Source organism: Pezoporus occidentalis, unplaced genomic scaffold, assembly GCF_034315485.1.
Source record: "Pezoporus occidentalis ecotype Australia unplaced genomic scaffold, CSIRO_AGI_Poc_V1 ctg7, whole genome shotgun sequence".
Lineage (NCBI taxonomy): Eukaryota > Metazoa > Chordata > Aves > Psittaciformes > Psittacidae > Pezoporus > Pezoporus occidentalis.
The window spans coordinates 2,248,136-2,262,855 of record NW_026916052.1 but is presented as its reverse complement, the minus strand read 5'-3'; the positions used below and the strand labels follow the sequence as shown (position 1 = coordinate 2,262,855).

The 14,720-nt window shown below is 44.7% G+C and overlaps 1 protein-coding gene across 4 annotated transcripts; it reads left to right on the top strand.

The window, feature by feature from the left end:
• Positions 1-1,059: 1,059 nt before the first annotated feature.
• Positions 1,060-11,779, top strand: AGT (angiotensinogen). 4 transcript variants are annotated; one of them, XM_062641969.1, is made up of 5 exons: positions 1,060-1,165; positions 6,891-7,707; positions 9,228-9,477; positions 10,003-10,147; positions 10,877-11,779. In XM_062641969.1, exons 2-5 carry the CDS (start codon positions 6,918-6,920, stop codon positions 11,066-11,068), a joined length of 1,377 nt encoding a protein of 458 aa, XP_062497953.1. In that variant the 5' UTR covers positions 1,060-1,165; positions 6,891-6,917; the 3' UTR covers positions 11,069-11,779. The 4 variants fall into 4 exon arrangements, with proteins under 4 accessions (XP_062497953.1, XP_062497954.1, XP_062497955.1 ...); XM_062641970.1 differs by having other exon boundaries at positions 1,061-1,165; positions 6,894-7,707; XM_062641971.1 differs by lacking the exon at positions 1,060-1,165 and adding an exon at positions 4,370-4,557 and having other exon boundaries at positions 6,894-7,707.
• The last annotated feature ends 2,941 nt before the right edge of the window (positions 11,780-14,720 follow it).

Genomic DNA, 14,720 nt, shown 5'->3' with positions numbered 1-14,720 from the left:
TTGTTGAGTAATTCCTTTTGTCAGATCCTCCCACATGCACATTCTCGTTTTCCTTTCCTTCCTTCCTCCCTGTCCTCCTCCCAGTGCCTGTTTGCCCACTCCAGTGGCTGCCTTGTCCAGACCTCACAGTGTCTTCCTTTACCTAAGCAGGAGAGAGAGGGAACACTATGGATGTTGATGGGGTGTAGAGGTTTACAGTTACCAACCTCAACCCACAGGCTGTATAAGTGAACCGTTCGTGGCTACTTCTCCCTCAAGGCACTCTTACAAAAAAGAAGCCCTCAAATTTAGTGATGAATGATATATGACCATGTATATGCTATTATGTCTGAGTCAGCCATGTAATAATTCATAATCTATATAGATCAGCCATACCAACTCAGATCAGGAAGGCCCCATGTGAAGATCTGTGGTCTGGGGCTATGAGCAGAGTACTTTATTATCCTTTCTCCATGACTCCCACCATACATCACAGGAGTACATCTGGCCCTTTTGAGTTCAGACCTCAGAGCAAACTTTGGGAAAGATGAAAAAATCAGAATAAAATATTTACTATTGTCTCCACACAAAGTGCTGAGGTTTATGCAGCTTTTCCCAGAACCATCTGGATCAATAAAACCGCTTTTTGACAGAGTAGAGACAAGATGTTCTTCAGTGAAAGAATAGCTGCCTGACCAGTCAATTGAAATTCCAGCTTGGACAAAATCATTTCCCATTCAAGACTGAATTACACACTGCTGGCTGTATGGTTAGTCTTCCTCTGCCAGGGTTAACATTTCTGAAGTCTATTTGATGCTGTTTACATGGAGGAGTGCTATCAGCACCATCACTGAGAAATTTCTGTGAGGCAAGGGAGTGCTTTCCCATCAGCACTTCAGAAGAGTGGGGCTGACCAGGAGCTCTGATCTCTTTGAGTATGGCTATAACCACAGCACCAGTGTTTTTCCACCCCTTTTCTCCCTCTTAGTAATGACCATGAATAACAAGCAGGGAAAACAGAGGCAGGTTTTGAAGAGAAATGAGGGCAGTGGGGGGGGAGGAGGGAGGGTGGACCCTGCTTATGCAAGACAGGGTATAAAAGGGGGAGCTGAACGCCCCTCAAAAGTCAGGAAGAGTGAGGCAAAAGGAGAGTGGGAACCTCTTCAGTGAAGAGCACATTTGAGAGGTCGGTGTTTCTTTGTATCTTTACTTAGGGCTGTTGTAGTGCAAGATTCGTTAGGCCCTGCACTTGCTTTGCACAGGGTGCATTTAGGAACAGCTTTGCTTTCACCTTCTTCAGTTCCTTATTGCAGGAAAACTTTCTGCCCAAGTTTGCCCCAAAGCAGGTTTTCTGGCACAGCTCTCTTCAGGGAGAGATCCTTGGTCACCAGAGCTGAAAAGCAGGATAGAGGCTCTTCTTTCCGAAGCTGAAGCTCTATCTTTAAGCACATGCTGGCTCCTAAAACCATGGCAACCCAAGGAAAAAAAAGCGCCTGACAACAGAGTCCACATATAGTAATTGGGATAATGCTTATGCACACCTGCCTAAAAATGGCTCAGAAGTAGAATGAAAGACTTACTGTAATTAAGTCCCACCAGGATAAAATGTGTTCCAGGTGTAGCAGTCTATATTCTTCCTAGTCTGAAAGTGTCTCCTTTAGTGAAAACTGAGAAGATAAAAGACAAAGATCTAAGAAGTGCACTGGTGTGTGATGTATAATAGGGGAATATTAACTGAGTGAACGTAAGTGACCAGCAGATTGGAGGGGACCTGTTTCTGAGCTTTGTGGTAGGACATGAACATAAGGTGAAATTAGAGGTTCTTCCTCATTACTGTGGCCAGCCAAATTCCTGAATTCCAGGTGCTCTGAAGCAGGAGAAGCTGTGGTGTAAGCAGGTCATTGAACATTATCTGGGGAAAGCTTTTTTTCCTGGAGAAAGCTGCAGGCAGGGATGCCCGGTTTGGGGCTGGTACCTACGCAAAAGGAGACCACAGCTGCAGCACTACTCAGTCGTGGCCTGCAGGGGAACTGGAAGCCGTAAATACCCAAACACCACCACCCCTGGGTGCTACAGTGCAGAGGCGTGATGATTTAAGGAAAAAAATACAGTGACCGTGGGTTATGTTATTTCCCCTTCCAGTATTTATTGTCCATAGGAAACGCGTAAGTCTGGCAGCTGTAGTGTAGGTTATTAGCATCACTTGTTTGCCAAAGTCAGTGATTCTTGTTAAAAAAGATTCTTTCCAGAGTTTTACAGAACACAAGGTGCCCTTCACTGAAACAGCCTTGGTTTCAGTGTCCTTAATACTGAGGCTATCAGGCTGGGTTTGCTCTTTCTCTGTCTTCAAGACTTACCTAGAATGATGTAGCAGGCAAGCTATAGCTCACAGGCCACTCATGCACACCACTGGTGCTTATTACCTCATGTGGATCTGCATAGGTGGCAGTGTGGGAGACAGATTTGGGCAGTGCTGTCACACACCCTACCCAGCCCTCCAATGGAAAAGGAAAAGAAACGGATTGCAAACCAAAACCTAGTTTGTTTACTTAGCGTTTAACTGAACAAACTGCATCTTTAATGGAGGAGCTACTCCTCCCATTGTCTGTGTTTGTGGCTGGGCTACATGCATTTTATAGCTGCCTGTGTGTCGTGGTTTAAACCCGGTCAGGTAACTCGTTCACTCACTTCCCCCCCTTTCTTGCCCTCCCCCTGCTCTCGGAGGGACGGAGAGGAGAATCGACAAGAATGCAACTCCCACGGGTTGAGATAAGAACAGTTTAGTAACTAAGGTATAACACAAATCACTACTGCTACCACCAATGATAATAATGATAAAGGAAATAACAAGGGAAGAGAATACATCATCTCACCACCAGCCGACCGATAACTCCAGCCCGACCAAGCTCTGACCGATACCTCCTCCAACCCTCCGGTCTCCCAGTCCTTCCGGCTAACTCCAAGTTACATCCTGGGCATGACGTGCTGTGGTATGGAATACCTCTTTGGTCAGTTTGGGTCAGGTGTCCTGTCTGTTCCTCCTGGCTCCCCCTCCTCCCTGGCAGAGCATGAGGCTCACAAAGTCCTTGGCCAAACCAAAACATCGCTTGTTATCAGCTCCGTTCCCGAGCTGAAAGTCAAAACATTGCACTGCACCAGCTACCAAGAAGGGGAAAAATGACTGCTACTGCTGAACCCAGGACACTGTGATAGGACAAGTGATCAGGAGCTGCTCTGTTTCCAGATGCTTCCTCAACTGAGATGCTCAGGCAACAAGAGGACAAAACTTCTTGAATATTTCAAGCTGGTTGTTCGAGCCTTGTACACATGATACCATGTCATATGGGCCTGTGCTAAGATCTGAAAACGTTCAGATCTTATTAGAGCTAAGGTTATTAGGTTGTTTAAGCGAAAAGCAGGGCTGCAGAGACAAACATTTTCCATCCCTTTGGTATTAGGCACCTGGCAAACAGCACTTGGGCTGGCAGGACTCGGCTGACCCTGTCTTCATTTCAGCTGCATAGGTCTGACTGCCCATGTACACTCCTCTCTGTCTTGGCTCTGTTCTTGAACCCGAATGGAACTGGGCAGTGCAGTACAAACCATGCCTGATTGGCCCTCTAAAATCAGGGCATGGATGTTAAATCAGCCCTACTCTCACGAAAGCTATGGGATTTTAATTATGAGCTATAACAAGGGCACTGAATGAGACCCAGTCTAACCCAACTGCCACATCCCCAATTTGATTCACTGTTAATTTGTTTAAAGAGGAAGAAGGGGCATACCAAAACTGCAGGATGGTTTGAAAACCAGCAGAAAGGTGTCCAGATCCCACCCCTTTTGCCAAAGAAGGGTTGGGAAACTGAGACTGGGAGGGATGCAGTCTCTGTGATCTGGCACTGACAACCTCATCCATCTAATTTTCATCCTCTCCGTTTCGACACATTTTGCTTTGAAGAGAAAAAAGAATAAACTCCTGATCTCCTGGATAGATCAAGAGGGAAAGACGTGGTACAAATTGAGAGCTTCGTCATTTTAATCCACCATAGCGTACATATCCCACTCACTGGGTACCCAGGCTGCAAGGCAGAGATTAAAGGAAATTTATTGGAGGAGAAAAATACCTGATCCAGCCATATAACAGGCACAAAGAAACCTGCATTCCTTTCAACCTGGCCCAAACTGGGCTGAGTTGTTTTCAGCTCCTATAATAAGCTCTTCTGCATAGCGAAACACCGGTGTCTATCCTAGTGAATGTGTAACTGCAGGCTACGCAGATGTTCTGAGTCCGGTTAAAGGTTGTGTGTCCATCCCTGGAACTTTCTATGCAGCCGGTGTTAAGCTGTGCTCAGGTTTCATTGGGTCCTGTCTGGCCTGAGCTACCTCTTTCTATCCCCACAGCCTGTGATGTAAAGTAGCTTTGCGCAATGCCACTGCACACAGGCCCCTGTGGAAAGGGCCCTCCCGTGGGAAGGGTATAAATCCAGCTGCAATCACTACACCCCGCACCAGGGAAAAGAGGAGCTTGCTGGAGGGGGGACGGTGTCGGAGGGGTGGCACACACCAGGGCCAAGGCAAGTAAGCACACTTACTGGATTTGTTTTGAATGCCACTCGTTCAGCTCTGATTTTCCTGCTTTTCTGAAGGGCTTGGGGCTGACTTCTCTAGGGAAATAAAACACGCTGGCTTTCCACAGATGGGGTCATAGTGTACAGGCTGGCAGTGAGAACTGCTCCTCTTCTGCTCATGGTGGCTCTGGCAGCTGCAAAGAAGTAACCACTGGGCACCAAATGTGCCTAATGGCACAGCCTGACTGGGTGGCACAGAGTCACCCTCCTGGCTGCGACAGGAAAGGTTAAGAAACGCTTTGAAAGAATTATAAGGTGGAGACAACAGGGTGAGAAGGGCAGTGCCTCTAATTGTGGCTTTTTAGTTTGTTTTTCTGAGCTATCCCAGTCTAGAAAATGTAGCAAGCAGTCTAGAAATGCACTAGCACAGTGGCTGGGCTAACTCTGAAGCTGAAATTGAGAAGGCACGTCCCAGGATAATATTTTAACTGGTCATAAGCAATGAGGAAGCTCTGTGATGCGTGTCACTTGCTGCCAACAGGACTGGGGAGGGGAAGACAGAGCAGGGAGCAGAGGGGATGGCAGCACCCACTGCTGCTGCCTACATGCTAACTTGGCAGATGGCGTGCCAGTTAATGGGGAAGAGGAATCCTTAGATGAAGAGATCTACAGCAGGTCCTTGCCTGCATACCTCTGAGGAGCAAATAGTTTCAGGCCAGACTTGCAGGCACTGGCTAGTGAGAAGTTCAGAAATCCCAAGGGACCATCACAACAGCAGAAACTCCGTTTGCAAACCAAGCTGTTAGAAGCCTACAGCCTGGGAACATAGATGCATGCTTTAGCAGGCATATGTACTTAGCAACATACATCTAATTACCAAGCATCTGCAAGTCCCAGTTTTTGTATTTGCAAGAGAATGGTGATACTGCAAACTGGAGTATTATTAAGCAGGAAAGACTCTGTGATCCCTCAGTGAAGTGACTGTGGTTATACATTGTAAATCAGGCTAGGAAGGTGCCAGGGCTTGAATGACTGGGTTTAAACACAAATACTTCCACTCTGTGTGAATTAAAGTGTTGGTGAGACAGACATTGCACTGTGTCTTCTCAAAAGGCTCAGGCTGCCAGAATGACAATACCTGACAGGCGGGTGCAACTCAAAACATCTTGGAGAAAGGCAGTGGAGAGCAGAGCTTGGTTACTGGCTCTGTTGTTAGCATTTTGCCCATCCAGTGAGTTCTGCAGAGCTTGGAAAGGGCAAAAGAGGGGGACAGAGCTACAGTAAACAAGAAATGACTAGTAGAATAAAAGTACAGTTCTGAACAACAGCATTTTGACCAATGATAAGTGTTACAGATGTGTAATTTCCAATGCATTTGTATTTCAAATATACAAATTCAAAGTCATAAACTACAAATCCAGGGAGGGTACAGCGGAGTTACTGGTTGCCAAAAAATTGGATGCAGGAAAAACAAGAACTATAAAAATGCAAAATTTGTCAGTGTGTTTGCATGGGTGTGTGTATCCATGTAGGTTTGTGCATGTGTGCCCATGACTTTCTCATTCCCAATATGCACCAGATCTTTTGTGACATCCATATACAGTAAAATCCTCTGGACATGAGGAAAACCAAGAGCAGCAGGTGATCCTTTACTACAGGAGAAGACTGCCTGTACAGTAGACTAAATCTCAGCTTATCCTTCTGAGTCTGTATTCAGATAAAGAAGGGGATATGGAAATGGCTTTAGTGTTGGCACGTTTGTATAAGGAAGCCTTGAGTGTTTTTGCCTAGGAGCTAGAATGAATGTTTGTCCTGGGCTATGAGAACACAAAATGCTCTTCTAGTGCCAAGAATTAAGCTGACTAGGCAGAAAAAGGGGGAACGTTCAGTGGTTGGACCTTAAGAGACCTGGTTTCCAAACCCACTTCCCATGTAACAGCAGGCAAATCGCTTAGCCTTGTCCACGTGTCAGCAAGATTTAGTGCAGCAGTTTGCAGAGAGTGCTCTGACCAAGTCCCTGGAGCTATATAGCTGCATTATTATAATGTTTTGACAGAACTAGCACACTCTAGTTTGCAAGCACAACCACACTGCTTCCCATGCTAAATCCTTAGGGTACTGCGGTGGGTAATGGGGTCAAACCTGTGCTTAGCACTTCCCCACCTGCCATCACTGAAACTGGTGGCCATCTCACCCTGGGCTTTAAAGGGGGCACAGTCAGACCAGTCAGCACTAAATTCCTGCCTTTGTAACTCCAAGGCAGCACAAACACCTCACCCTGCAAGTAAGAAAAACTGTATTTACTACAGGATGATCAGTCTTGTTTCCTCCTTTTTCTTTCAGCAGGCACCGTGGAATCAAGTTTACAGCATGAATCTGGCAGCAGAACTGCTCTGTTTGCTGGCGTGCCTCACCACACTGACTTGTGACCGGGTCTATGTCCACCCTTTCAATCTGTTTTCTTTCAAGAAGGGTACCTGTGAGGAGCTGGAAAGCCAGGTTCCGGAGGGAAAGAAAACCTTTGTACCCGTCTCCATTGAGTCCCAAACCACACCTGCCTACGAAGATGACCTGAACAAGGATAAGCTGGAGGCCCCAGGCCGGAGCAGCCAGGGGCAGCAGGCACTGAGCTACTTAAAGGAGTTTGTGCACTTCCTGGGCGTGCAGTTTTACAGCACCCTGCAGGAAGCACGGCGGGACCAGAACCTGCTCCTGTCCCCAACCAGCCTTTACGGCTCCTTGGTGTCTTTCTACCTGGGTGCCTCAAACCAGACGGCAGCTGATTTGCAGGGATTGCTGGAATTTGTTCCCCCCTCCGGAGACCCCGATTGCATCTCCCGGGTGTTTGGGCAGGAAGTCTTTTCCATCCTCAGGATGATTGAAAACCTGGTCAAGAGCAGGGACGAGGAGCTGCAGTTTTCCAAGATGCTCTGCCTGTTCTCTGCCCCTGGTGTGCCTCTATCCCTACTGTTTGTGCAGGACTTGCTCCCTTCTGCTGATGCTCTCTACGCCCGAGCTGTTGACTTTACAAACCCAAGCGAGGCAGTAAAGCAAATAAATGCCTTCATGGAGGCCAAAAGCAATGGCCAAAGCAAGTGCTTACTGACAGATGTTGATCCATCTGCTGACCTGCTGTTTGCAGTGGATGTCCGCTTGGCAGGTATGAGGAAGCAATGCTTATTTGGGGTTGAAGGCTGGGTGAAGGCTGGGTAGTAGCCCTGCTCCTGGGAAGGCCACAGGGAGCTGCTTCAAAGACAGTGGTGCCGATTTGTCCTTTTTCACAACTGGCACAGTATTGGACTCAGTGTCAAAGTCAGTAGGAGAGCTTTGAAAGTTTGCAGTATCTTTCTCAAGCCTATCTAAAATCAATTACTATCCCACTTCGATGCTTTTAGCTATCTAAATGCTCAATTCTTTTTTTTTCCTTTTAACTCTGTTACAGTCTTGACTTTTGCTATCCTGTGAGAATAGATTTTGCAGGTTATACAGACCCTGTGAAAGCGGCTCCTTTCTGCTTGCATCCTTTACTATAAGATAAGAGAAAAAAGTGAACTACTGCCTTATTCTTTGTTTTGCTTGCACCTTTTACATCTCCTACCTGCTGCTTCTTTTTGGTGAAGTTATACTAGGTGAAAAGTGCATAAATGTGCCTAAAGCTTTTATGCAAGCTCGTTTAAGAGGCAAGTGTTCCTACGCAAAATCACTCACTACATATTAAATATGTTAGGGTCCAGCATTTAGCTGGATTTATTGGAGAACAGACATGTTAACAATAGAGCTGGACCAGCTGCTATTTTATATCAATATTAAATATTTAAATGTAAGGAGTTCTTCTCTTTAACACAACATACACATCTGCTTTCCTAATTCCCTAATGCCACCACGCAGCAGTGTTGAGATTTCTGACCTTTGCCCTTCTCAGTGATGGCAGTAGTTTCTTTAATGCCAACAGGATTACCTGCCTAACTGGGCAGCAGCACTGATCTATGGCAGTGAGCAGATAACATGCTGAAATGCAAAGCTGCATAGAAGCAGCAGGAGGTAAGAGCAAGGCTTCCCATACTTTTGAACTGGATAAGAAATTTACATGAAAGTTTAGCAAGTGTTCAAGTGTGTCCTTTCTAACCTCCTTGGCACAACTGGCATGTCAGAGTTGTTCTTACTACCTTCCTCATTGCTTTGGCTCGTAAGATTGCCAAGGGTGAGACCTCAGCCAGAGCTTGTGCTACCTGCTCTCTCCTGAGCCCTCCCAGCTGCTGAGAGCACTCTTGCAGCAAGGCTGGCCCTGATGGATGTGCTCCCACACATACCATCAACACAACCCAAGGGATGGAGAAGAAATCTAAGCAAACCCTCCACTGCGAGGAAGCAGGCAACCAAGCACGCAGTAATACTGTTCCCAGGAAAGGCCACAAAGCCAGCAGAAATACAGCAGCTTTGGCTGCAGTCCTGATGGTTGTGTTCCCTGTGCTGTGAGCTTGCACCAGCCTCTGCCTCATGCCACCAGAAAGCATATTAAAAGCAGGATACATATGTTTATAGCAGTTAAATATGATTTTATACACATAGCTCTTGTCTAATGCACAGGTTGCTGGTTTTAAACAAGCATATATACTGGCTAGGGGCAAAGGAGGGGAGTGAAGGAAGAATCAATTTCCTCTTTCTCAATCTGTTTTTCAGTGAATGTTAAGCAAGCCTCCCGGCTCGAAGAGGCTCAGGAGTTCTGGGTGGATTCAAATACGAAGGTCATGGTCCCTATGCTGTCATTTGTGGGGACATTCAACTACAAAACTGATGCCAGTGGGACTTTTTCTGTGGTCGAAGTGCCCATCAGCAAGACCATGCTGCTGGTGCTGCTGCAGCCCATCAATGACAGCAAAGTAGAGCTGCCATTGCAGTCCTTGGCGTGGCTCCAGCAACTCTCTCCAAGGTAGGGCTTGGGCACAGGCATCCTCCCATAGGGAAGAATGAGACAGGGTGCACTGCACAGGCACACCTGATTACTAACTAGGGATTGGATGCTGCCAGGGAGGGTTTAACACTGAGCACAAAGAGAAACAACTGCAAATCCATGACATGGGAGTGGAACTAGATGATCTTAAAGGTCCCTTCCAACACAAGCCATTCCATGATAAACCCAGGGGACCTCACTCCAGAGAAGCTAGACTTCTGAGGGATTGGCTTATTATCTGGGGGTATTTCAAGGAAATGAGTAACAGGACCCATGAAGTGGGATGATCTGAGGTTTAATAGCATAACCAGGGCAGATTTAGGTTGCCTTCCCACTTGGAAACAGCGACATGGTGCCCATTGACCCTTGATAGCTGTCTGTCCCCACACACCAAGCATTTCTTGTGGCTGTTATCACAAGCCTGTTCCCCAGGACTGCCCAAACACCATGCTTTCACAGTGGAGAGCATGCACTCACTTGTGTCTCTCTCTTTTTTTTCTGTAGAGAAATTAAATTAACACTGCCAGAGTTAACAATAGAAGGCAGCTCCGATCTACAGGAACTTCTTGCCAATATGGAACTGCCTACACTGCTGGGGAAGGGAGCAGATCTCAGTAGAATAAGTGATGCCAATCTCACAGTTGGAAAGGTACAGTACACATTACAGGCACTTAAAAGCTATGCCTCCTTGCTCAGTTTCAGCCTCTTTAACTGCGTGAATTTACCTACGACAAACCACTCAGAGCCATGTGGGACATGCTCAGGTGGGACGTTTAGGATAACTGGAAGATATGAATACTCCTTAGATTAACCTATCTGCAGAAACAGGTTTGCCTTCAAACTATTCAGATTTCATCACAGGACAAACACAAACAGCGAGATGAAGTTTGAGATCCAAGTGTGCTAGGTACTGCATGTGCAAGTTAGACTGCATTTGTTACCACCTACAGCTCAAACACCTCCAGGCACCACAGCTGGAGCATGCAGTACAGGCTGCAGCTCCTGGGCTGTTGAGGATAACGCTCCATCACTTAGGGACTACTCCCAGACATGGCACACACATGGGTGCATGCAGCACACAACCTCACCTGAAGACAGGCTTCAGCGTTCAAGTCCCAAGGGGAAGGATGGAGAGCTTGAAGGAGAGGGCTGTCTTTCATAAAAAGAAGGCAAATTACGTTAAATTATTAAGCAGTTGTAGAGTTTTTTCACTTGTTCTAGTACAGGAACTCCAATGTCTTTTTCTAAATCATCCATGGAGTCTATCCTGTGCTGCTAAGTTATTATTTCATGTGTTTTATCATTTACTCAAGCTTTCATTTGTCTCTTCACTGTCATGCTCTGATGACTCCAGTTACTCGTGTATTTTGCCTTGCAGGTAATAAATAAAGCCTTTTTGAAACTGACCAGTGATGGAACAGGTCAGCCAGAGAACCCCACAGCACAGAAGGAAGATGCGGTGTTCCTGGATGTTACGCTGAACAAGCCGTTCCTTTTAGCTGTTTTTGAAGAGAAGACAAGGGCAATGCTTTTCCTTGGCAGAGTCACAAATCCTCTGCAAGGGGTTTAAAGGCAAGCACAGGGGATGCCAAGGGTGGGGAATGATGCACATTTCCCATCACCTTTTTCTTATTCATCAGCTATTTTTATAACCTCATTGAGTGCTCTACTTAGCTTTGAGATGAAGCACGTAGTGTTTGAAATACAGCTTTTTGAAAGCTAAAACATTGCAACATTTCACCCCTGTTCATCTATTTCATGTGAAAGGACCCAAACTCTCCTCCCGCTTCTTTCTTTATCCCCACTTTGTCTCCTTTCTGCCCCCAGCTCCCTTTTTTGATGCAATGGGGACAAAGTAGTAGCCAGCAGGGCAGTGACTTCAAATACAGTTTTATAAGCATACACATTTACTATGGAAAGGTACAGAAAAGAACCTCTTCATTCTTTAAGAGGTCACCTTGTAATTTTTTTTTTGTCAGTTTTGCAAGAGAGACCCCTTTTTATGTTAAAGATTTACTGTTACCCACAGAGATTTCTAGCTTCATCAGCAACATTTTCCTTTAACATGCTGCCAACAGCATGGGCAAGCTTCGCTTGTCCCACTGAGACAAGATTTTTTGCCTTGGAAGCAAAAACACATTCAGAGTTTCTTCTTCCTGCAGCCCAGATGGATACTTTAATTTCTTAAGTCTGTGGAAAAAGCTAAAAAAAGGGTTTGGAAGCATTAATGAACTGTGATGGATAAATTCTCATTGCCTGACAAAATTATCCCCAATTTTTTTAGAAAAAGAAATACGAGGCCTACCATTCCAATACAATTCCATCCCTTGGATTACTTTCTAACCTGAGAGCATTTATAACAGACGTATAATGAAAAAGAACATTACTGGTTAGAGCCCGGATCCATAAACTTTAACATATTTAAACCATATGTTCTTAAAGAACAGTATTAATAGCAACAATCTATGCTAGTATAAATGGTGGATGTGCTGCTACACATGAATGAAAAGGTTTCAGTGATCCAACCCAACTCTTAATGGAGTCATAAAGGTTTGAACCATTAAACTGGAGCAATGAATTATTAGAAGATTCTTGAATTAGGAAGTGAGGAATTGGGAGTAAAATCTTAGTACTAAGAAAACCTCTCAATGGAACAAAGATTTCCACCCCTCATCTATAGAGTTGTCTTCACCTCTTTGGTGTATGATGCCTGAGGTATCCTACAGAGCACAGTATCTCATTGTCATCCAAAGTGGCCCGAATGTGTCTCCAACCCAAACCCCAATATTGCCAGTAGCTTGCTGTTGGTGATGTAGACACGCGACAGATCCTTCAGAAAAGACTAATAAATAACACAACTCTTGAGAATACTGGGATTTCAAGTGCTATGACACAGCAGCCACATATTTACCTGATTACACTGCTATGTATTCCAGATGCTCTAACATCTAAAGACTGTACTTGTATTGTATACAGAAGCAATTAACTATAAATATGCAGAGACAGAAAGACGCAAATAAACCCACTTCCAAGTTGCTCTGCCACAGTTCAGTTGGGTTTATATCCATAAGTACATCCTTTCTTCTGGCTTCTGAAATTTGCTCCAAGTCAGGTTTACGGTTTTTTTAAGACATAAGTTGCGTATTATCATGCAACACTGCCAGTGATACAGCTGTAAGCATGAAAGAGGCAGCTTCCAAGTGCTCTCACTAATTTAAGTTATCCCATTTGCTCATTAAAGTCAGAAGGTAGCATCACCTGTAAATAAAATTTCAGACCACTAAATATTTCATTTCTATGATGAAGATGGAAAACAATAAAAGGGAGACCCTGGGCCCTGGACAAAATGCCATTATTTGCAGGTGGGGGCTGCGTGCTGTTGCAGGACTCTGTACCCTGTTCAGTAGTTACAGGCAGAAAACCAAACAGAACCCACTATCCATAAAACTTTTCAGAAAACAAACTTCTGACACCATGGAGAAGAAAAGGAAGGAAGAAAGGGCAGAGACAGGGAACTGGCCAGAGCAAGGACTGGGAAGAGAGAAGTGCTGGAGCAAGTGCTACAGTACCAAAAAGACAAGCTACCTCTACATGTACCCATCCTCCTAGACATTCAAGTGGTAAAAAAAAACAAAAAATATACCCCACCCCACTCTTCCCAACTAAAATCTCTCTGCTTCCCCAACAATGTGTTATCTCCTGAGACTTGCTTCTGACATCAATTTTACATCTACAATTTTTATGGCATTTTATACCCTTCATTCTCCTCCAGTTCCATCAAATTCCTCCGCCAGGCACACAGTGATGCACAACCCCAGCATAATTCATATACTGAGCTCTCAGCTGCAGTCTAAGCACCTAAAATCTTGCTCTAACAAACCAGAGAGAAAGAGAACAAAGACAAGGACAGGCTTTCTAAGTTTCATCAAAACAACAGTTTATCCCTGAGCATAGCTGACAACAAGGCTAATAAGCTTAAAAAAGGAATGCCTAGGCAGTTTCTTTCCTTATCCCTCCAGTTCAAGCGCAAAACCACAGCTGCTTATGAAAACGAAGAGTAAATATTCCTCAATACTGAGTGGCCCAGCCAAATATACATATTGCTAGTTGCCTTTAGATGACGAGATTGAAAGTCTAGTCCTCTTCTGGTATAACCCACAGACTTGAGAATCCAATTACTACTTTAGAGGAAAACATGCCACCACTCTTTCCCTCCTCAATGCTGTAACCCTCTTCCAGGTAAATTCCTTCCAGATTTAAAAGGCATATCAAGCTTTCTAGAAGCCTAGAATGAAAGAAGAAAAAGGTTCAAAAATCTGCATTATGGTCATGAAGGGAAGTGCACATACAAATAAATCTGAGGAACAGAAGAGGATTAGTAACAGAAGACATCTCTATCAGAACACACTTACTTACACAGTAGTTCCTCTCCTCCTCACTGATCCACAATATTTGAAAATGCTAAAATTCATTTTATCAAAGACAAAGCCAATTCAACTCACTTCTTTCTTTCAACAGGGGTATCACATATTTTAACTAATGTTGTATCCAACTGAGAGAAAATTAAATGCTATTCAAGTGGACAAAAATAAAAGATGGGGAACTGACATAAACCCAGTGATGTAGATATTTACAGCAATCACAGGGCCATTCAATGATTTTGATTTGCTATACAATGTTATTTCCTGCCCGAAATTAAAGCTGGTCTTTAATGGAAAAGAACAGAATTCAGCCTGTGTACTCAGCAAGCCAAAGATGGCAAGCAGCAAGTGTTGTTATTGCAGGAAGATGTGGGAAATCACACGCAACAAAAGGGCAAGCAACCTTTTCATGCCTTTTTGGTTTGGTACACAGAATGCATCCTCTTCCCTGATTTCGGAGGATACAGACAGAGCTGTATGCACAGATCTCAGAACCTGCTACTTTTGTAACAGCTGTTACAGACATTTAAATCTATACACACCTTTCAAAACAAGAAGTTCCACAATGCATGTTACAACCTCAGTCTCAGACTACAACTCACACGTCTGTTCTATAGTAAGAAAACATTGCTGAGAACAGTAAGCTGTAAGATGTCTCTACTCCTCTTAATGAAGAGTTGCAGGGAGATCAAGCTTTCTAGGTTCACCAGTTGAAAGCCTGTTAAAGATAGAACACAGACAAAAAATTTCTTCTTCGTAAGTAGTAAGAATTAGGTGCACTCAGTAAAGTCTACCTAAGCC